The following is a 23,639-nucleotide window of genomic DNA, read 5'->3' on the forward strand; positions in this document are numbered from 1 at the left end:
GTTCGGGAAGTCGGGCCCACAGGGTTTGGGGGAAAGTCCCTGCTGCGCAGGTAGGTGAGTGAAAATACCTGTTTCTCTTTAACTTTCCCTTCCCTACTACTCGCCAAGCCCCGATTCACGGCCAGACCCATACAGCAGAACACGGTGGGCCGTTGTGTTTCGAACGCACACACAGCATTTAAAACAAAGGGCTACCCGTGATCCCGTTCAACGGCCACACAGAACACACTACAACAGTTGGTAACACCAAAACCTCTAAATAATGTACAGAAAAACGGGTAGAAAAGAACAACAAAAATACAAAATACGAAAATAAGCACTCTTATCAATAGATACGAAATAGTTCTTTATTTGTAATCAGAAATCAAGTTAATTCACCAACACGAAAGGTTATGGAACTCGAAAATCTAAAAATGCCACAAAGACACGTCCGTAAACGATAGGCGCTGAGAACAAGGATTAACATGGCGGCGGGACAACAGTGCATTGTGTACGCAAAATCAACTCTTTTTAGAGAACTACAATAGGGACGCTGGAAATTTGTATGTGTAAGCTGGGCAGGGGTAAGTGAACGCAAGGAATCAAGTCAATCGCTGGAGACACAAAGTTTAAAGGAATATAAATTTCTCAATCACATTGGAGGAAAAAAAATTCTTCGACAAAGGACAGGGCCAATGCTCAAACCATGGAAGGACACAAAATTCCAACAGAGACACATAGACAAGGTAAGCTTCTACAAGTACATCTGAGAGGTGTGAGTTTTTACGCCAAATTACACACATTTCTCACGACACACACTTCTCACATGTACTTATAGAAGCTCCCAAATCTGCAGGAAGTTTCTATGGTACATTCACATACACCTACATGTACCTACACGTACCACATGTGCTTGCACTTCCGCTGAAAGGAACATCACCACTGCACACTCCATGACAATAGAGGGATTCTATCTGTAACTTGTCCCATTTCATTTTTATGGCTGATCTAGTAAATAGGCTATTAACACAATTACTCTGGAGCAAATCCGTGCAGATTTGGGAGTTTCTATTACATAAGACGGCATGAAGACCTGTGATGCTGTGTGGATCGGCCAAAGGGAAGACACTGAACTGGAAATGTCTGTCCTTATAAATGAAAAATTTGATGAGTTTTATGGATGCGATGTTAAAATCCTGGCTTTTTCAGGGCTTTATAAAACAATATAACAGTTATTTGCCAGTACCGCAATCAAAAATAAAGCATTATAAAGATGAACAAAGAAACTGACTGGAGCAGAATTTGAACCTATGACCTCCGGAACACCGTACCAGTGCTCCATCAACTGAGCTATCCAGCCATATGTTGGTGGCTCTTCCAATTTGTCAATATCTTTATTCAGGGGTGCTAGGCAGAGGCTGAAACCTGAAACATAATGTAGCCAGGGATCATGCCACAATGACACAATACAACCTGGGAAGTGGCGAACAGGAACTGAGGGGTACAGAGGAAAACGTTCATGACAATTAAAGTTGACATTGTTTTTAGATATAAATTATAAGTAATAAAATTTACCACTGACGTGAGCACAGTCACTTCATTTCTGCTGGATAAATGTAAAAGAGCTGTTGTACGCATGCTTCAATACAGTAACAAAGCTGTGTTGAATAATACTGTCTGTAAAATGCAGCTCAGTGATAATCCTGTAAAGTAAAATAAATATGGGGAATTAAAAGGGTGTGGAACACATTACTCAAATTAATGGAGTAAGTTGGCAGTTTAAAACAGCTACACGCATGTCAAAATACTGTTTAATTTATCAAACTAAAGTTTACTGATTTATTAACACAATGTGTTGAAAAGATGAAATAGGCCTGTTTGATAATTTTAGTTGGTAATCAAGAGCCCGGGCCACTTTAATCTGGTAAAGTACATGCACCCTGTAGGAAGCAATGTCTTGGCTGGATTTTTAATTTCTCAGTGACACAGAATGGCCAAGGGCATGTTTTATTTCTAAGGGCCATGATGACCTGTAAACCCCAAAATAGAGAAAACTACAAACTTGCAAAAAATACATGTATATTAACTCCCTGAATTCCCCAAAATGATACTCCTTATACCCCTTACCTGAAACAATTCTCCCCCACAGCAGTTTTGGGCAATGCCTACCCTAACAGTCGCTACATATGCAAGTTTCCTTTCACACCTTTTGCCAATTACTAAAATATTGATCACCTGTAGTGTGCCCCAAGAAGCAGTGCAGCATCAAAGCCATGTTTGTCCTCCTTTGTCAGAGCACAACATCAGAGGCAGAGTGGGGCGGATGGGTGGTCGTCACAGACTGTTTGGGTACTCCCTAGCGGACTCCCCTGCACTGCTATGGGGGAGGAGTCCACTGCACTTATCCTACCCTAACAGTTACTACATATGCAGAGTAGTACTGTACCCCTGAGGGTTGGCACTGAATCTGACAAAAACTGTGATTATTAATGGCTAAGTTAGGAAAAATTAAGGAAGAAACAAGTGGAATACGTGTATTCAGGACTCACTTAAGTGAGGAAGCCATCACATAGAACTGGAGGTGGCCCACCCCGGCAAGGGTTCTTGAGGTCTCGGAGCAGAGGAAAGGATTGTCTTGCCATGGGAACAGTCTCTGTGCAAGAACATCAATCAGGTAGCATAAGGGGATGTTGAGGGTGTCTTCCAACATATGTCCTCCATTGGGATACCTCACAAGTATGCCAATGAGATAGATACTACTCTGATGTTATGAACTTTTATGTTATGATGTCAAGGCCTCTCAGAGAATCTGCAGGAAGTGAGTGATGTTTTCAAGGCTACCGTGATTTTCAAGGCTACCGTGATCAACAACGAACAGAGCAGGGTCATCATTGTCCCTCTTAAGGAAACACATCTGCCCTCATCAGGCAGCATTAGGGAAATGGACTTAACCTTCTTTTAGCAGGGCAAAGCTTCCCAAAGAGACCAGGGAGCATGGCGTTAGCTTTGCCATCAAGATGTTCTAAACTTTGATAAAGTGGTGGATTTCATGGTCTGTAGAGATTGGCCATTCAGCACTGGCGGTCTTGATGGCCCATCTAGCTATAATGGGCTTTTATGAAAGTAATGAAGAGCTCAGACGTTGTACCTCTCAGTTATAGCCAGATACCATTTCAGAGTTCGAACAGGACACCACGGTTTGTCATCAGGGGGGCCCGAGTGTTTTGCGATATCAGGAACAAAAATGTCTGGAGATGGGAACAATTCTAATTGGTTCTTAGTGAGGAAGCCCAGGTCACAGATGAATCGCATGCCATGTGGCTCCCATTTGATGTGACTGTCAGTGATAACATCCGCTGCTCACTGCCTGTGAGTGAAGTGGAAAACCAGCTTCACTGATGTGTGAAGTAAAGAGGCCTCACCAAGGGGCCTATTTTTTAGGTGGGGGATGTTCAATGAACATACCATGTAGAGGGTGCTTGAGGTTATTGTTGTCCGATAGACAGGAAACAATATGGAAAACTGCCGTGTATAGCTGTGATGGCAGAATGGTAGTAACACATGGTTGCTACCTGCAGTCCTGAGATAAATTAGTGCAGGAAAAAGGCAGCAACTGCAGTTATAGATGCCCTGGTTGGAGCCACACATTGCCCTTCACAACAGGAAGTAAACTGCTACATTCTGCTGTTGTAGACTTTTTGTGGATTGATTGGCATTGCACCTTGTGGCCATTTAGGGAGCTTTGCTGGATGATCACCAGACAATGGTCAACAGGTCAAGTGCAGGTCTACTGGCTGTAGGAACAGAATATCGGACCTTAGTTGAGGGAGAAGGTCTGGTCTGAACGTGAAGATGAGAGGGACCTGTACTAGTCAGTCCGGGAAACCAGGGTTGACGAGGCCAGAACGGAGCGATGAGAAGAACACAGCGAAGCTCTTGTTTGATCTTGGATGACAAGATTAGGGATTAGGGATATTGGAAGGAAGGCATATGCAAGTATACCTTCCCTGCTGATACGGAGAGCATCTGTTGCCTAGGCTTGCGGATGAGGTAACCTGGTGCAGAAAACTGGTAGCTGAGCATCTTCTGGTGAGGCAAAGAGGTCAAACTGAGGTCTGTCAAGTGCCTGCAAGATTGATTATGCCACGTTGCAGTGCGGAGCCCATTCTGTTGTGTAGATCCTTAATTGGGAGAGGACGTCTCCAATGGAGTTGCTGGTACCCAGGATATAGGTTGCCTGTAGGTCAATCCCGAAGTCTAGTGTCAAGAAGCAGAGGCACGGTGAGTACCATACCCGGTGGGTATGGTGGCCAGCACTTTATGTTCCTACACATGAGTGGTCTGGACGTAGATCTGGAAAAAGTGGTGCCGTGGCTTCCAGTCTGGCCTCATGGCGTTTGAAGGAAGGTGTGACTTGGAATGCTCCTTGGATGGTGACACGCTGGGTAGACCCAGGAACTGAATCATGCCTTTCTGGAGTAGAAAAGATGGGCCTCCATAGGTGTAAGGCTGAACTGGGTCTTGTGTATCTCTGGAGAGATTATGTGCAGGCTTGGAAGGTGGATTGAATGACTGCTTTATTATTCAAGCCCGCACTGACAGCTGATGTGTGTCCACATTGGTCAGAAAAGGTCACAGAGGGCAGATGCGGATTGGTAGACAGAGGGTCAGGATCCGGAGCTATACCGTGTGTTGTAGGCTTCGGATCAAGGAGGCTGACCAGCAAAGAGAGTGTCTCAGAGGACTGGAAAGCAGTAATGATAGCCAAAGGAGACGCATCTCAATGTTAGAATGAATCCGCCTGCTTACTGCTTGACCCAGTGGAAGAAGACAAAGATCTTTTATGTTTCTTATGCACAAGAGAGCTTGCGGGAGAGTTTGCAGACAAAGCTGGATGGGTGGAAGCGGTGGAAGAATAGTCTATCTGCGGTTCACACTTGGAAGGAGGATGTGCATGAGAAGCCATGGTGTTATTGTGATTGGAAGCATTCTTGCTGGAGAGCCCCAAGGAGAAGCAGGCGGGTGGAATGATGTGGGGTGTGTGGAAGCTGTGGTGACATAGCATACAGGTGGGTTTGGTTTCCCGGAATGCGGACTGCAGAGATGCGGTGGTGGATCCACATTCTGACGGTGCTTTCACCCAGGCCATGCTAGGCAGTGGTGGAGAGTCAGCACAGGGAGCATCATTGCCTGATTCACACCTAGGTGCCACTGTAGAAAAGATTTCAGATGTCGGTGGACTTACGAGTGAAGAGGCTGTTCAGAGCTGACGGGTGAGGCTTGGACCCACCTCTCCGTGGCACTTGGAGAGCCTTTATCAGTGACAAAGTTATTTTTCCCAGTAGGCTGTAGTGCCAAGTGCTGCTGTTCTAGGCTATTTTCCCTCTCTCATCTGCCGCCCGACCTCCGCTCTCTCTGGCCAGGACCGTCGGCTCCATCCTCCACATAAGCAAGGTAGGGGGGACTGATGGGATGTCAACTTGGTCAGTAGCTCGGCGTGTGGCTCAGTGGTGAAGCTCTAAGTTATCGGGTATCCGAAATGAAAGTTAGCACCCCAGTAAAGAGGTGGGAAATGTAAGCGTAGACCAGGTTAAATAGCCACACCTGACCCTGGTTGTCTGAGCTAATAAGAGTCGCCCGGTTGACCCTACAAAGGAACTTCATAGACGGAATCGCTCATAGAATCAACATACAATGTAGGATTACCTAGATATATGCACATAGACACACGGAAAAGACAAAAAGACATACACATAAGGGGTAAAGATGCAGAAGGAGTCTATATATCACAACAATTTGACACAAAAATCATCTAAAACGGCAGGGGGAATACACATGGGAAAAAACACAAGTGGAATGAAAATGATTTTTTTAGAATACATTACAATTGATCAGATTATCACAGAAGATTTAGTGAAACAAAACTCAAGAAATTCAAAGATACCAAAAATGACACGCCTGTTGGCAATGGCACTGAGCAAAAGGATGACCATGGCGGCAATGCTGTTTGTGCTTTGCAGTACTAGAGGCTGCATTACAGTTGATCAAGTTTTCAGCAAATAGCAAAAGGCGTGAAAGGAAATTTGCATATGTAGTGACTGTTTGGGTAGGATGAGTGTAGTGGACCCAAAGAACTGGGGGACACTCAGCCAACTTGTCTATGAATTAAAGATTCAATACTTTGTAACTGAATGTAACCCACCTATGGTAAGAAAAATGCCAGCAACATTTGCACACATCTCTCTGTCTTCATCTGGAAATCCTCCATCAGTCCTTATCAAGTAGAATACATTCACATACACTGCTCCCCTAAGTCCACCAGCTACGACCATTAAAGCTGGCAAAAGTGCTTCTGGAAGAAATTTGAACTGGAGGAAACAAAATGATTACTTAGACACATTAAAAAAAAATTAAAACCAAACTGGACTGAACCTAACCTCAAACAAGGCCCTCATTTTATTCCGAACACGTTCACTCCAAATTTAGGGCTATGCCAAAAATGAAAAGTCTGTGTGTTTGTACAATGCACCATTCTCTACCAGAGAGCAGACAAAATGTGGTACAGAATACAGCCTTATAGAAATGTTGTGCATGGACACTGTCTCAATGACATCATTACTGAGCAGCCTATAAGTGAATTATTTGTTAGTGCTTTAAAATACATTAGTTGAAAAAATACTGAATTCTCCTTCTTGTTAAAAGAAGTTTTGAAATCAAGTCCTGTGGTGTAAACACGCTGATGTAAACTTTCAATGAATGCAACTCCATTTGATTTGCACTGGAAGCCAATCAAATGTACATATTATGCCTAATTATCCCCAATCAATAATTTTGTTTTTAAAATCTGAAGGTGCTAATTTGTTTTTTACATGATCAAAGTCACTTTTCTAGTTTTGAAAAATGACATCCGGAGTTGCATTTTGGTCCATTTTATGAAGAACATGCCTTATGATGATTTTGTTCTGGGAGCCTCCTTACATAGTGGACTACGAGTCTACACAAACATGAAATCATTTAGATTGACCACAGTCCCGAAGTCTGGCTGTTGAAAAACATGTACAAAACCTACGGGGAAAACTGAAATATTCAACAATCAATAAAAAATCACAGATAACATCATCATAAAGTCATAAATTTGGCATTAATTTTGCATTAGGGTCATTGCTGGCTGTAACTTTGATGAAGATTGAATATCGCTAAGTAACCGAAATTGTGCCTGGAAAACGTGTACAAAGTCAATGGACTGAAATAAATATTGAAAAATCAATAATAAATCACTTGACGTCACAATGACATCATTGTTCTGGGACCACCTATGCATAAGGGCCCTTCATTGGTACAAGTTTGATGATTGCATTTGTGCATTTTCTTGGCAGAATAGCGACTTTATTTGCTTACTTTAAGTGAAACTTGGCTTCATGGTGATACATGTAGGCTTGGCAAGATCATAGTCATGAGTCTTGCACATCACACCTTTTTTTTAATAAATCTTCTTAAAAATAAAACAAAACCAAACAAAACCAAACAAGCAAACACCACAACAACCCGAATGAAACAAAACAAACAACAAAGTAGCATATGCACAGCATGCTAATGGAATTTCAAGTTGGCAATTTATATTTTAGGGGTTTTTTGTCTGCAGCGCTTCATGTGTGTGAAAAAGTACACCATTTATGCACTTCATGCAGCTGACTCCAATGTTTTAGCTGTCATCTCGTGCACAATTCACGCTTTTATCGCTTACGGTTGATTTTTACTGAATTTTGAAGAATAAAAGAAGTTTTTATTGTAAGTTCCGGTCTGATGACGTCATCAGCCCTAAACTTCACACACGTGTTGCTTGGGTCAAGATGGTCATCTACATCAATTTTCAGGATTCAGACAAACCTCGCCACAGACATCCATTCAAGATTCATTTTTCGTAATTTTTAACCTTGTGGCTAGAGGGCGCTCAACAATTACATAACGTCATCAGTAGATGATATGAAGACTATACCCCAACAGACTAACACTACTGAAAACAACTTGATACCTATTACCACTTTTAAACAGTAAGACAACTACCGGTTTCTACAGGAAGGAAGGGTCACGTGATTTGACCCACACAAGATGAATTGAAGACCAAATTTTATCCTAGCACTTGGTGGAAACAGATTGTTGCGGGAGGCCAGGGCCGATGTTATATGGATTTTTATATATTTAACGGAATATCTAAATATTCAAAATTAAATAATAAATCACGTGATGATGTCATCATGACGTAAATAACTCAGAATTATCTTTGTTTTATAGTTAGCACTTGCTGCAAGTTTGACGATGATCAACGATTACTAAGGTACAAAAATAGTGCCTGAAAAAGGTGTACAAAGTCAATGGGCTAAAATAAATATGTAAAAAATAGATGACAAATCACTCAATGATGTCATCATGACGTCATGTTTCTAGGACCATCTATGCATAAGGGTTGTTTATTGGTACAAGTTTGATAATGATCCAAAGTTGCAAATGCACTAAAGTCACCGGTAGAAAAATGTGTACAATAACTTTTGAGCAGAGGAAAATCAAGAAGCAAAAAAAAAGAACAAAAAGAATGCCTTTTTCGCAAATGAAACCACATACATCATCTGTCCCTAGACAGAATTTGTCTTTTCTCTTAATGATTTATTAAGTGTTATTTTCGCTGAATTTTCCAAGTTATGGGCAATTCTATAAATTAGAGGTCCAATTTTTTGTGTCCCTGTCACATCTGACATATGAGTTTGTAAGTTCAGAACAAACTCTCTCATTTCCAAGAGTAATTAATTAATGCCAATTACCTGTAAAACAAATAAAAATAGTTTGAAATCAATATCAGTGACAATACCATGTCAAAGTACACGTCAGGTGTAACAGGGACACAAAAATGTCACACTTTTGGACCATGAATTTATAGAAAGTATGGTATGGTATGGTATTTTTAATGGTGACCAATTCACCTTCATAATGCCTGTATTACATGCAAGTCTACGGGACTTGGATAAAATTGTCTATTGGAAGCATGATATTCCAAGGTAATTTTCACTTGGAAGAAATAAGATGTTCAAAATCCGTTTACAATTCACTTGATAATGCCATCATGACATCATTATAAATATGTCATCTTATGTGAAAGTTGTTCCTATCTACATGTACTTGTTTTAATGTCAATTGACAAATGTCAAGTATGTGGATTAAAAAGTACCTTTTTGATAGTGTCACAAATAGCTTCAATTAGCACAAAAATCAAAGCTTCCCCCAAATGAAAATATCTTGTTTGTTCAGGGTAAAATGTTGAGCCAACTGGAAAAGTTTAAAAATCATGATGACGTCATCATGACATCATCCACAGTTTAATACGTAACATGTCTGGATTTGACGTTGCAAAAATTTCATCCTATCAGTAGATAGACATGTGGCTCTGACGACATGGCTGCAAAGAATTCAACTTGGCAGGCATGTCATGGGACATTTGATGACGTCATTACAAACCACTGTCATAATCTGCCTGGCACTGGTGTGTGGAGCAAGGTCCACATGCCAATGGCATATGGTGCTCTTACGTATTTTCCACAAATAGCAATAGTTGATCCCTTCCCCACAGTAGTGTGGGAGGGTCTGCTAGTGAAAACCCTACTCCAAACAGTCGAAATAATATACAAACATCCTTTGTGCTTTATTTTATTCGCTCAAAACTTGATCAACTGTAGTGCATCCTCTATTCCCATAATGCATGGCAGTGTGGATGTCATGATCGTCGTTCTTTTTTGGTATGCTACTATCTAAGCCAAAAGTGGTGAGGACGGGTGGTAGCCAGCTGTTTGGGGTAGGTATTCACTAGCACACCCTCCCACACGTCTGTGGGGGAGGAGTTTTCTGCTTTCATTCTACTCCAAACCGCTGTTATAATATGTAGAGTAGCACTGTTCCCTGCAGCGGGGTTTGGACAAGGATGCACCATATGAGGGAAAGAAGTGTGTGCCTAGAAGTGAATATATAATATAGAAAGGAAGGTGCTTTAATGTGGACTTACCAAACACAGGAGCTGTAACGTAGTTCCAGTGTTGGTACGTCCCGATTAGAAGCTCCTTGGCATCAACGTGGTTGATGTCAGGACCGTCTTGCCATATGAGCAGTCTCTTTGCAGGGCATCAGTGAGATTGCATGAGGTAAACTTTGATGGAATCTTCCAGTATGCTGCCTTGCATATCTCTTCTGCATTGGAACACCCCAGAAGTAGACCCAGGAAGTAGATATTGCTCTGATGTCAAGGGCCCTGATGAGGTATTGAGTCTGATTGTCTGACATGTCCAGCCAGTCAGGGTTGACAAATTTGATGGTTGAGACCGCCCATCTGATTATAGTGCCCTTGGTTGCTACTCTGTGAAAATCTGCGATGTCATTTTCTCTCACTTCCTGGTTCCGAGCCAAGTACCATTTGAGAGTTCTTACTGGACACCATGGTTTTTCATTTGGAGTCAGGCTTGGCATTAATGGTTGTCTGATTTCTCGGGATTTCTTCTTTTGGGCAAGTAAAAATTGAGGACAAATTGCCTAATGGACTGGTACTTTTTATGAATTAAAAGTGTCAATATTTCATGGCCAGGAATAGCAGTCAGCAAATTTACCTTTGATTTGTTTCCTTCTCTTCACAAAGCTTATAAAAAGTGGTAAAAAGTAAACAGCTACTAGTATGTGGTGTTCAATGATTTTTTCTTGGTTACATACATGTTTAACCTCGCATGTGCAGTATAAAGCATGCTGTACATTTAGCAGGGCACCTATCCACACAAGTGAAAATGCGTACAAAAATAAAATACCCTTGTGTGGATATCAAACCTCATTGGTTATTGCAAGTGCGTTGCAACAGAGCTTTGATTGCTGGAAGCTCGAAGATTGTTTTACATGTAAGCTGTGACTTCACCATTAGACAATTTTTCCTGGTTGTTGTGTGTGCACTTTTTGAGTATATGACACCAGGCAAAAACATTGAGTGGTTAAGAAACAGCCATTACCAGAACTTGTGTTAATAATGCATCATAGTCCTGTGCACTCTCTGCACACACACAATAGTTGGGGGTGATGTATATTTATGTTGCTGGCATTTGGGCAAGTCAAATCTTACTCGGGCAAATAAATTTTCAGAGCAACTTGCCCAGTGGACAAGTAGTTAAGAAAAAATTAATGTTGAGGCATGTGTGGAGTTCCGGCATGTTTCATTATGTCCGGGACAACACAGTCCAACACCCTTAATACAAGCTCGGAGGGACTCTCCAATAAACCTCGTCTTAAGGTTAACCTTGTGTTATACGCGTCAATACTTATCCTATTCATCATCAGAGTGCAAGCCTGCGTCATGCACCAGCAACCACTGTTATATATGTACACTACGGCAATGTACATGTACTGCAGGCCTACATGTACTGTACGTTTCAGTATATGCAGTGGATTAGCATTCAATGTGCAGCCTTTAACTTGTTGATAAATTTTAAATCATATTAATAAATCTGATTCGAATGAAGAAAACAATGATTTCGAATACGCCTACTTATTGCGCACATGGCGTGGCCCAGCAAAGCACTCCTTGGAAACTGGTACCCGACACTGAACGTAAGTTGGTATCATTTGTACATGTAAATGTACATGCACAGTATGTACATGTACCAGTACATACATGTATATGTACTGTAGGCCTACTTCTACATGGTAAATGGCATGCAGGTTTTGTCATGTTCACTGCACTAATGCATGCACATATGCACATTGCATGTATATACAATGCACATTTCATGTACATGCATTCCAAGTTACATGTACAGTATGCATGATATTGAATAAGTAAAGGTTTAATTAACTTTAAAAAAGAACCCCTTCTTTCGGACCAGACAAACTATGATCACAGCTCCTTTGATGCCGCGACATCACAACACCTATTGACGTCTAGAATAAAGCCCCCTCTAGAGGCACAGGGAACAGAGTCGCCAAGTCATGGTTGGCAAAACTGCAGCGCAAGTTGCTGAGCGGATTACCATTTTTGGAAAACTATTGACGCACTCCATCAGGAATTACTTACTGGGATTAAGCTTTTGAAGACGGTTTTCAATTGTATTCGTATTAAAAATGCCATGGAGAATGGTTTTTGACATTGCCGGTTCGGCAAAAGTGCTCGTCTTGTCTATGTTCTCATCTTAGCATAGCTCGTATCAAGTACGTTTTCTCTCAGAGGAATGTGTACATTTTGAACGGGACTGAAGAAATATGCTCGTCTTAAGCGCGATCTCATCTCAAGCGTGCTCATGTTAATCGTCTTCAACTGTATATGATGAAGGAAGTCAACTGGTTCTTGGTGAGAAAACACAGGGCCAGAATGAGGCATATGCCATGGGGTTCCTTTCTGATGTGAACATTGGTTATGGATAGTGATTTCAGTTCCCTGCCCTGGAGTGAAATGGTAACTGCCAGTAGGAGGGCGAACTTCACTGTAGTGTGTTACTACACAATACAGGCCAAGCCTCGCGGAGGAGCTCAAATGGAGGGCCGGCAACGTGCTGGAGGATGGTTGACAAGTCCCAGGAAGGAACCACTGTTCGGTACGGGAACATTCTACAAACATCCTTGGAAAAGTGAGTCATTACATGATGGAGTCGAGCCATCAGAAAAGCCACCACGTGCAGCTACAATGGCAGACCAGTTGTTGCGGATGGTTGCTATTTGTAGGCCTGATTTGAACAGATACTTGACGAAATGGGCTACGGGGGTCACAGTAGCTTTGGTCAGACTCTGCTCTACAAACCATGAAGCGAAATGCCAAATTCTGCTACTGTGGACGTTGCAAGTGGATTGGTGTCGACCCCTTGTAGCCATGTCGGCAGCTTCTTCAGAAAGTCCCGCCGATGATTGGAATGATCATTTGACAAGGGCCAGCAGGTCAGGTGTAGGGATGTTGGTTGAGGGTACAGTATTCAGCTGATGGAAGTCTGGCCTGAAAGGCAAGATACATGGTGTCTAAACGAGCAGTCTCGTTAGGCAAGGGAACCAAGGCTGGCGTGGCCAGAACGAGGCGATAAAGAGTTCCCCCAAATCAAACGTTCCTGTTTGATTTTTGGAGAGCACTTCCGGCGGGATTAAGGATATTGGCGGAAAGGCACAGGCCAGGATCCTGTCCCAGTCTGGAGAGCATTTGTTGCCCATACCTGTGGGTGACAGAATTCAGAGAAGAACATTGGTAATTGAGCACTCTCCACTGAGGCAAAGATGTCAATGTTCAAATTTTGGACTTTGGCGAAGATCTGCTCCACACCGCCATGCAGTGGCCACTCTGTTGGTTGTCCTTTTCCCCCAGAAAGGGCATCTCCAATCGAGTTGTTGACTCCTGGGATGTGGGTCACTTGGAGTTTGATCCCCCTGGTCTTGCACCCTCAAGAACATCTGCCTTATTGTCAGGAGACAAAGCCAAGGAGAAGGAACGCCTCTCTGACACTGTGGAGTTGTCCAAGAGTACCAAGATGCATTTGTCCTTGATTCTTGTGTGAAAGTACTGTAGAGTGTTGAATGTTGCTTGGATTTTTAGCACCTTGACATGACTCCCTAGAAAGGGGTTTCCAAGTTCCCAACACCAGGAGTGGGGGTAGGGAGGCTCCCCATCCGAGTTGGGACACGTCCTTGGTTATTGTTACTTCTGTGTTTGCCCTTGGGAAGGTGATCCCCTGAAAGAAGTGTCTTCTTGCCAGCCACTAGTAGAAATGGGGGCAGATGAGGTCCGTCATGGGAACAGGTATATCCATCAGGTCCCTTTGGCTGGAAGAATGCTAGAAAATGTAGCAGGGGTGAGAACGTACCACAAAAAAAATTCCACGAACTTCGGTTGGTATCATTTGTACATGTAAATGTACATGCACAGTATGTACATGTACCAGTACATACATGTATATGTACTGTAGGCCTACTTCTACATGGTAAATGGCATGCAGGTTTTGTCATGTTCACTGCACTAATGCATGCACATATGCACATTGCATGTATATACAATGTACATTTCATGTACATGCATTCCAAGTTACATGTACAGTATGCATGATATTGAATATGTACATGTATGACATTACTATGGAGTTCCATGTTTTTGCTCTGAAGTTATAGCTTAAGAAAAATTGGAACACAGCCAGCAATTTGCGGCAGTTTTGTATTTGTTCCATGCCTCAAAAGAAATTCAAATTATTAGCCTACACATTGTTCCTGAACACTTACAACATACTTTGTCTGCCTCCAACATCATACCAGAAAAAGCATCTGCAGTGCCCACACTTATCAATCTTTACAAGGGAATCTCTATGTATTGTCTCCTCTTCACCTATATTCACCATGAAGCCAAGTTCACAATCCATCTTCGTCTCCAACCATTAAAAATCTCCATGGATTTTTGGCACCTTTATCAATAGATAGGCCCTCATCTCAGTCAATTATTTAATATACTATTATGTCAAATTAGCGAGAATCATGTACATCCTGTGAAACATCCCAAAAATCAACCGATTTTCAGTAGAAAGCCACACAGAATCCAGTACATGTATGTACACAACTCTACACGGCATCCATGTTTTCCTGCTTATGTAGCACGTGCACAACACATGGCATTTGTTGTTGATTGTTTTACACTTATGTTCTGGCCCGCCGCACACATTCCTGTACATAAGTAAGAATTCATGATACACTCCATTCTGCCATTACTTTTACTTCTACTACCCCACGTACCCAATGTGCATACCGTGGTGTGTGACAGGGAGTAACATAATTTTGTGTACTTCTTGATCGACTGTACTCAACTTTACCAAGTCTAACATGAATCTTATTTTGTAAATAACTCCACCAGAAGTGTTACACCAAAAAAAGTCGCAAAACCAACACTGGAATTTTGAAAAATCCGGAAATATCTGGAGGAATCTCACCCCTGTAGTTGTAGTGGTCTCATGTATAGTCCGCAAAGAGGAACCAGGTTCACCTGAGAGGATGTCCTCTCTCACCGGAAGGACCAGCAGCTGTCGTACCAGGAGTCTCTTTTGTCTTTGAAACCATAGCTGGCGAGGCTAGAGTGGGGCGACGAGGATCTGACATGGCTCTGCTCTATCGTGGACAGGACCCACGGGATGAGGGAGATTGGAGGGAAAATGTATGCCAGAGGGCCGGACCATTTGATCTGTAGAAAATCTGTCACCCATGCCCGTAGGTCAGGGAACCTGAAGAAGCTCATTGAAAGGTGGGCATTGTTGATGAGTGCAAAGAGGTCGAATTGAGGACATCAATCTTCATAAAAATCTGCCTGACAACATCAACTCTGTCAGTCAGACGGCACCAGAGAGAGTGTGTCTGCTGTGCTGCTGGTGTCCGCTGTGTGGGCATCTTTAAGGCCAATCCCCTGATTGATCATCCACATAAAGAGCTGCCACCTAAGGGCACATGAGTTGAAGAGGGTGAGTATCGCCTTGGTGATTGATGCACATCACTGTCATTGATGCGTCTCTCAGGACTTGAGCGGAACAGCTTACTAAGAGCTGTCGGAAGTGACGAAGAGCATCGAACAATGCTTGGAGCTCTAACAAATTCATATGTTTGCCTCGAGAGGCAGTGTCCTAGAATCTGGAGGCGAGGAGTGGAAAGAGGCTCCCCCTCCGTATAGCGATGCATCCGTTGTCATGGTCACATCTGGACTTGGAGGGATGAAAGGAAGGCCGGCCCAAGTGCAAAAAGAGGTTAAAGTATTCGAGAAATGAATAATGTTCAAAAAGGCCATTTGTATCCTTGAGGACTACGGCCATATCATAACATGCATGGGAATAAGGTCGTTCTGCATGCATTGCAAAATAGAAAAACTGCAGGTTAGGAGCTGTCCGAAGACCGAAGTCACTCTATCGTTAAGAATTCAGATATCCTTTTTCATTCAGCATCCAATACTCCCAATCATTCACTAGAGCAACTCTGGCAAGCCATTAAAAAAGTGGGCGTTGACAGTAGGCACACTTTTGCCAGACCTCATAACCTTCACCGTATAAACATTTTGGACATGCCCACTTCAGAGGTACTTGTGTCCGGATAGTGCATATATGTTGGGCATAGCCAGGCTGAACAGAAGAATATATGGAGATCCTGGAATTATTACATGAAAGGAGTGTGTACAATTCATGACAATGAGAAGTTTGGTGAACTCAAACGCCTGAGGTAAGGATGCTGAAGTGAATGGTGTGATCACCGGTCAGAGATAGAGGGGAGCCTGTCCGGAGATCGTCTTTGATTGGAGTGCCCTGATGACGAAGTTTCAGATGTCTGAGGGCTCAATGGGGCACTGGGTCTCTTCGGGTAGGGCGTTGACATCTACCACACACATAAATGACCAAAAACAAAACAGTGGGGAGAATAAAAAACACACTGTTGGCTGATTGTATCGCGTTTTTTTCACCAGGATAACTCCAGAAAATGGTAGAGAGAGGCCCATATGGCAGATTTCTCTGTTCCCCGCCTATCTGGTCCCCGGTGCAGGAGTCTTGGGCACTAGCCGGCAGTCTGATGCATAGTGTAGCGGTAGGCCTATGAGCTATTGTCGGAGTCATGGTCAGGGTTAAGTTTGCGTGACCCATTCACTAGTATAAATGCATAGAGGCCATACAAGGACATGACGTAAGGTGGCCCGGTAGAGTAAACGTGTAACTCCAGCACTCCCCAAAAAGTGGACAGATCAAGGCAGAGGCATAGGCCTGGATAAGAAACATCACCACACTATAAAGAAGAATTGGTCAAACAGTGTTGGGCATTTGTTATTTGTCCAAGCTTAGTTATTTTCCATCACTGTTGGTCAAACACAAGGTTCGGAAGTTGCTATTTACACCATGATTGGTTAAAATATCCATCAAAATTGACCACCTTTTCACAGTGCAGTTGTACCCGAATAAGTTGAAAAATTGTTATTGAATGATTTTATCAAGCACCAAAAATAAAATGAAAGCCAGAGTCACATATCCTGTATTTAGACGCCAATAATTTGTACGGCTGGGCCATGAGTCAGCCTTTGCCTTTTAAAGATTTCAGTTGGATTCAGGATGTGACTAAGTTTACTCCGGAGTTTATCTCGAAAATTTATCCAAGCACGTCCAAAGGTTTTACACTCGAAGTGACATTAGGTTACCCGCAGCACTTACACGATTTACACAACGACTTCCCACTTGCCCCCAAAAATACATCGATCCCCAATGAACGGCTGTCAGCATATCAAAGACATTTTATGGCAAAAGGCGAGCGAATTACTTCAATAGATAAACTCGTGTCAACCTTAAACGCCAAAACTAAATACGTGGTTCATTATCGTACGTTGCAAAAGTACCTGGAACTCGGCCTAGAATTAAAAAAGGTGCATTGCGTCATGTCTTATAAACAGGAGCCTTGGATGAAAAGTTATATCGATAAAAACACTGAACTGCGCAAATTGGCCAAATCTGATTTTGAGAAGGATTTCTTCAAATTGATGAATAACTCGGTCTTTGGCAAGACGATGGAAAATATGCGTTATCGAATGAACAGTTATTTATTGCGAGACTTGCAAGATGCCGAAAAATACAAGAAGTTAACTTTTAAACCAAATTACAAATCAACCACGCAGTTTAAGGAGTGCGTGCTTTCTTTTGTGGAAATGTATCGAATTAAAACAAAATTAAATAGGCCCATTTATTGCGGCGTAAGCGTGTTAAATTTATCGAAAACTTTAATGTATGATTTCTATTATAATACATTAAAGTCTGATTTCGGTTCAGATGTGTGTCTTTTATACACTGACATGGATTCTTTATTAGTTCAAATTCAAACGCGTAATTTAAGCAAGTACCTACGCAAAAAGCGTAAATTATTTGACTTTAGTAATTATCCAACCAATCATAAACTTTACAGCACCAAATAAAAAGGTTATTGGCAAAATGAAAGATGAATTTGGTGGCCAAACAATTTCAGAGGTAATTTGCATAATTTAAAGAAGGCAAAAGGCGTTACTTAAAGTCGTAACCGAGAAACGGTTTTCACACGCCGCCTATAAAAGTTGCTGATTTGCGCGGGTGCAACATTTCAATAAACAGCAATTAATGAAATCGGATAAACATCAAATGTAAACCATCACGCAAAATAAATTAAGCCTGTTGCCATTAGACACCAAGTGCTATATATTACCAGACGGGGTTAAAACTTTAGCCGACAGACATTATTTAGTGGGTGGTAATTCGGTGTCATCAGGTACTACTTGAAGCTCTTCTTTAACGAAACTTCTATTTGGCCCGTATAATAAATAATATAAAGGGGGACCGTTTTTATCCGCTTGCCATTAACTTGTTTAAATTGGCTGGTGCGTTTTTCAATTTGGTAAACGTCCACGGACCAAACCGGATTGAACGCCCTTCTGACGGTGCCACCCTCTTGCTCACCCTGGTAATAAAGGTACCTAACGACCACGCTGGGAGGTAATTCTCGCTTGCTCGCTCTTGGAGGTGCACTCGGCGCTTGTTTCACTCAGTCTACTTTGATAGCGTGCGCGGGCTCTTTGTCGATTAAACATGTTTTTTCCTCATTTAACGATTTCATGACCTGGGACCCATTCTATGTTTCGCTCACCCACGTTTAACATTTCTTGAGTGTATTGATGGCCAAATTACCTTTCAGCTAAAGTACGGTTAAATTGCTCCATGATCCCCAGCGACCTATGAACGCCCAGCTCGCCCTCTTGAATTTCTGCTTCATTTTTTTTCATTAGCTTTTTAAACTCATCTTTAAATTCAGATCCTGAGTCTACCATTATAAATTTAGGCCAGGTTAGCGGCGATCGCTTATAAATTTTCTTCACTGCTTCAGACGTTTGCTCAGTGGTTTTACTGCTCAATGGCTCGGCTTCCTTATAACGTGAGCCGACGTCTACTACGGTTAAAGCGTATTTAAAAGTTTTACGATTCACTCGATCCCAAGGCAAGTATAATATATCCATTTGATGTGCATAATTAGGTTTGACTGATTCCGATTATAACGTCATTGGCCATTGGCCATTTGCCAAAGGGCTTGCTTTTTTAGCCAGTTTCTAATATTGACCTTGTCAACCTCACTTTTGCCTCGCCAATAGCCTTACCCCAGTCGAATTTCTCGGGTTTAACGTAGACCTGAAATCTGAAGAAGCACTAACTAAAGACTTAAACGAAGACCCGATTATAAGTCAGACGATGGGACATTTTTAAGTGAACTTTGCTACAAATACAGCGTGTACCTATCCCCCTTAGCAGCTATGTTAATTACAACAAAGCATTTGGAGTTCAACAAAAGTTCTCTTATAATAACAGAAGATGTCAACAACGGAAGAACAAACGCCAGCACCGAGCCCGGCAAAATCCCAAGTTTAGACAGTGACAAAAGTGAAAAACCCGAAACGAGTGGAACAAGGTAAAAATTAGTCGAACATAACAAAAGTTGAAGCAGCAGTTGGCCAGAATGAAAGCGAGTGAAGCGAGCTCGGGAAACAAAATTTATGAAACGGTTTCGGAAAATAGAAATCTGATATTGGGCGGTTTAGTGATTGGTGCATTCGCGTTATATTTAATTTTAAAAAATAAATCAATGCCCACAAAAGTTCAACCAATTGTTCAACCAAAAAATCAAACACCTCAAATCTTAGACATGGAATAAATGTAAAAATACTTCTTAATAAAAATGAGTAATGCTAAATCAATTGACGTAAACGGAATAGCAAACACGGTTTATCACAGTGCCGTAGTTTCAGGAATTTCCATGGGTTACACCATGTTGTCAAGTAAGCTATTTAAAATTAAACCACCCCATCTAAATAAATTTACAGTTGAAGATGTGTTAAAATTGACCGCGGTGTCTAGCGGTGCTTTGGCTACCCAGGGTTGGTTAGTGTCACAAGGGATATTGCCCGTGAGTTTATCAACTGCTTAAAAAAAACGGTAAAATTGTTTTTGCATATAGTAACCACAGTTTAAATTGTTTATTTTAAAGTTAAAGTAAAATGGCCAAAGGAGGAGTTGATTTTGAGGAATATCCTCTGTTGGATCTAGATAAAGAAGAAGCAAATGAAAATGATTTAGATTGGGACTATAATGAAACGTCGTTGTTAGAAGACCCCAATTTTACAAGGCCTATTGACGTTGGACCAGAAGAAGAAGAAATATATAGTGGTTTAGAGATCGAAAAGCGGTACAATGAATTAATTAAAGACGTCGATCCTCTACAAGAAACGGAACTTGAAAGACAAGTCAACTTAATCGATCTTAGACAATTGTTGCGCGAAACGTAAAGTTCGAAGTTAAAAGTTATCTTAACCCGCGAAAACAATATTAACGTATTTCGTAGCCTAAATACTATTAAGCAAAAAACAAATACCGATTTTACATGACGCGGCTTAGGCGACTACGTTTCTAGTGAAACAATAGAAGAAGCTGCCTAGGTGTCTCGTAAACTCACGGAACTTCATCCCGAGAGCACACTATTAGTAGAACTGCCCCAAGAAGCAGATCTCGCGAGCGACATCCTAGAAGACCCCACACGAGGTGTAGATGTTCAAACAGAAGGGTTAAATTACAGAGAACTTGTCGCTTTAGATAAATCGTTACAAATGGTAAAATGAGAATTAATTTTAAATCAAAGTAAATTAGATCAGTTAGACGTGAAAATTCAACAGGTTGAAAATGAGTTAGAAGAAGCACAATCGCCTGAAGAGCATACAGAACTTCAACAGCAATTAGACGACTTACGAGTCGAAAGACGGGGTAGATTAGGAGTCATCAATAGAAACACCGATCAATTAAGGTGCCAAATTAATCGCATTAAGGAAACAATTGAAAAGATCATGAATTCGGATTTGACATTATGTGAGAAGATAAAAATGTTGTTTAGAGAACAAGGCGTCACAATTGTAAGCATTTTAACGGCTTTTTCACTAGCCATAAATACGATCGTAAGTAGTATCATAGCCGCCGCAAGAGCTGCTGGAACGCCTAGTATTGCGCCAGAACCCGCACGAAAACCTCCTGAACCACTGTCCAAAGGAGGCGTAACCAATTGGATCAAAAGGCAATTGCAAAATTTGGCAAACGTATTGAAGAAACTCGGGTTGAAAGCTTTAGGCACTTTGCCCAGAATCATCGGTAGCATTTTTAAGTTGGCTGTTCAACGTAGCGAGTAAAGTGGTTGGATGGATAGCGGATCACGAGTGGACTTTGTTTTTAGCAGTCTGTTATGTAATTTTGACGTACGTAAATGGATATATAATAGGCAAAAAAATATTAACCTCATCTCAAATTTGAGACGAGGTTTTTTCATGCCTTCTATTTTTCTAAGTTAATACTTAAAACCAAGAACACTAATGGCAATGGCTCTAACGGTTAACCACTACCAGCCGGGGACTCCGGGATCGGAGCCGTATGGTTTATATGTGTGGCCGGGGTCTCCGAACTCGGACAAAGGAAACAGGGCCCTGTAACAAAAGATCGTACTCCGAACAAAAGACCAGGCTGCTGGGCATGACCGGCATTTTTCACTCTCAGAAGTGGTGATAATCCAGCGTTATTTTGAAACCGTATACCAGGGTTTGGGGTATTTAGAGCAAGCGGATTACCACTGGGGACAAAAGCTCTCCACCACCGCAGTGATGAGCCACACAGCACCGCTGCATGCTAATCTGGCCCCCTATTGAAAAGAGGTCAGCAGTGCACTGAGCCAGGTTCGTGAACAAAAGACAGCTGTATAACACCGCACAATCTGAGCTCTGTTTACAAGGCTGCAGGCCTGGCTGAAATATTCGGGCGTCAATGAAGGTCACCTGTCAACTAAGAGTAGTGCGTGAAGATTACTCCGTGCGGCTATAAACGACTGTTAAATGGAATGATGAATTGTTGAAGGATTTTGAAAACGGAAAAACTGATAGTCATGCCGGCCCCAGCATCCTCAACGTTGAAAAATGCCCCGGTCCGAAGTGGTTAAAGATAACTTCTCTTCGTTATGGATGTCTAGCGTTTTTTTTTCTGGTACCGGTTGCTGTGGTTGAGTGGGTAAAGTTCTGGTTGCTTTGGTTCGGGTACTGGTTCGGGAAATTTTTTGCTTGCTTCACCTGCAAAATCATCTTCTTTAAACTCGGTACGTAACCTTTCCTCATATGCGCAGCCGCAATCTGTAAATTGTTGTTGTAACCCTCAAACGTAGTGATGCGTAAGTCCATGTCTGAGGGCATCAAATAAAACCCTGTTGCGACTACAAAATTTAAAAGCGTTTTGGCATATTGCAACGAATCTTGAAATTGGTCAATCGACTGTTCGAGATCGGGGGCTGAATTAATTAAAGATTCCACGATCGTAATAAATTGCCGTCTAATCCGGTGCCAGTGGCCAAAACGCTGGTCTTTGTTTGTGCTTGTGCACCGAGTAACGCGTAGACATAAGCCCTAATAGATTCAATTGCCTTGGTGATTCCCACATCTGTCAAGCAACTCTTTTTAGGAATGAAATCCCACCAGGCCAAAGTGACCGCATCCCACTGCGAAATCCAAGTGACCATGTAAGTACTCGCGTGACCCGAGCCTTCAGGTGGATCAGCCACGCTAAAGCCCATATAAATAGATCCCATATATTTAACGACATCAGTGACATGTAAGTCATGCTGATCATAATTTTTATTAGGGACAGGTACGTATCCGTTGTCGTAATAATAGGCAGTGCCAGTGACAATGTGTTGCGCGTCTGTTTATATGATTTACTCGGATCGACTCCGTAGAACAGACACGTGTCGGCAAACTTTTGTTGATCATAATTATTGTGTAACGCGTCAAATACATCGTCGCTCGGAATGGGCATTACGCAGTCGTAAAATATTTTTCGTATGGTATAATATACGTCAAAGTTACATAAGACAGACACGTATGGATTGGGATCAGACAGCAAATCAAAACATACCCCGCAGGCCGTCGTTGTGTAATAGACCTCAAAATTAAGTTGATTTTGGTAAAACGAAATTGGCTCGGTAACCCAGCGATTGACCTGCTTGTCTGTCGTTACTTTTGGTAATTTATACGCGTGCGTTAAATTGGGAAACTTGGCTAAAAACCAGTTGTCTTTGTTGACTACTATTGTTAACTGACTAAAGTTAGCTCCCATTTATTTTATACGTCTTTAAAAGGAGGTGGCGTTGGTTCGCTCGCTTGATAAGCGGGTGGTTTATCTTCGTATTTAACCAACTTTGTAAAACTTACTTGCCGTAACTTGAGGCTGGGGTTGGTAATGGACAAAGTCACCCTCTTAGACTCTGAATGAACTTTGAAAGATGCACCCGGAATGGCATTAAACAAAAAGTCAAACCAATCCACATTATAAAATCCGGGTTCTAATGCAATGGTTCCTTTTTTACCCTAGGGTAGTGCTCGGGAATCTTGGCCACGAAGCCGATCGAGGATAGGTTGTCTATATCCCGTGAGATGAAGTATTTTTGTAACACATTTTAATAATTGGTTTTGGCCCCGTTTGGGAGGTTTGGGTAAAGTGGGTTCGGGCGAAGTAGGTTCGGGCGAAGTAGGTTCGGGTGGAGTGGGTTCGGGTGGAGTGGATTTGGGGAGTCTTGGCAAGGGA

The 23,639-nt window shown here is 42.0% G+C and overlaps 1 protein-coding gene across 9 annotated transcripts in view; it reads right to left on the minus strand.

Moving 5' to 3' along the window:
• Positions 1–322: 322 nt before the first annotated feature.
• Positions 323–23,639, minus strand: part of LOC110986852 (battenin-like) — a 97,358-nt gene continuing 74,041 nt past the window's right edge. For 4 of the 9 annotated variants that reach the window (XM_087130869.1, XM_087130868.1, XM_022249105.2 and 1 more), the window contains 2 exons: positions 6,182–6,347; positions 323–1,682 (listed from right to left, as the gene is read on the minus strand). In XM_087130869.1, coding sequence (XP_086986995.1) covers positions 1,621–1,682; positions 6,182–6,347 — 228 coding nt within the window. In that variant the 3' untranslated portion in view covers positions 323–1,620. Of the gene's footprint in view, positions 1,683–6,181; positions 6,348–10,027; positions 10,210–23,639 lie in introns of those variants that run through there. The other 5 variants (XM_022249110.2, XM_022249108.2, XR_015423569.1 and 2 more) reach the window with 4 other exon arrangements.

Source organism: Acanthaster planci, linkage group LG20, assembly GCF_054643075.1.
Source record: "Acanthaster planci isolate LZ-2023a linkage group LG20, COTS_SCS, whole genome shotgun sequence".
NCBI classification, from domain to species: domain Eukaryota; kingdom Metazoa; phylum Echinodermata; class Asteroidea; order Valvatida; family Acanthasteridae; genus Acanthaster; species Acanthaster planci.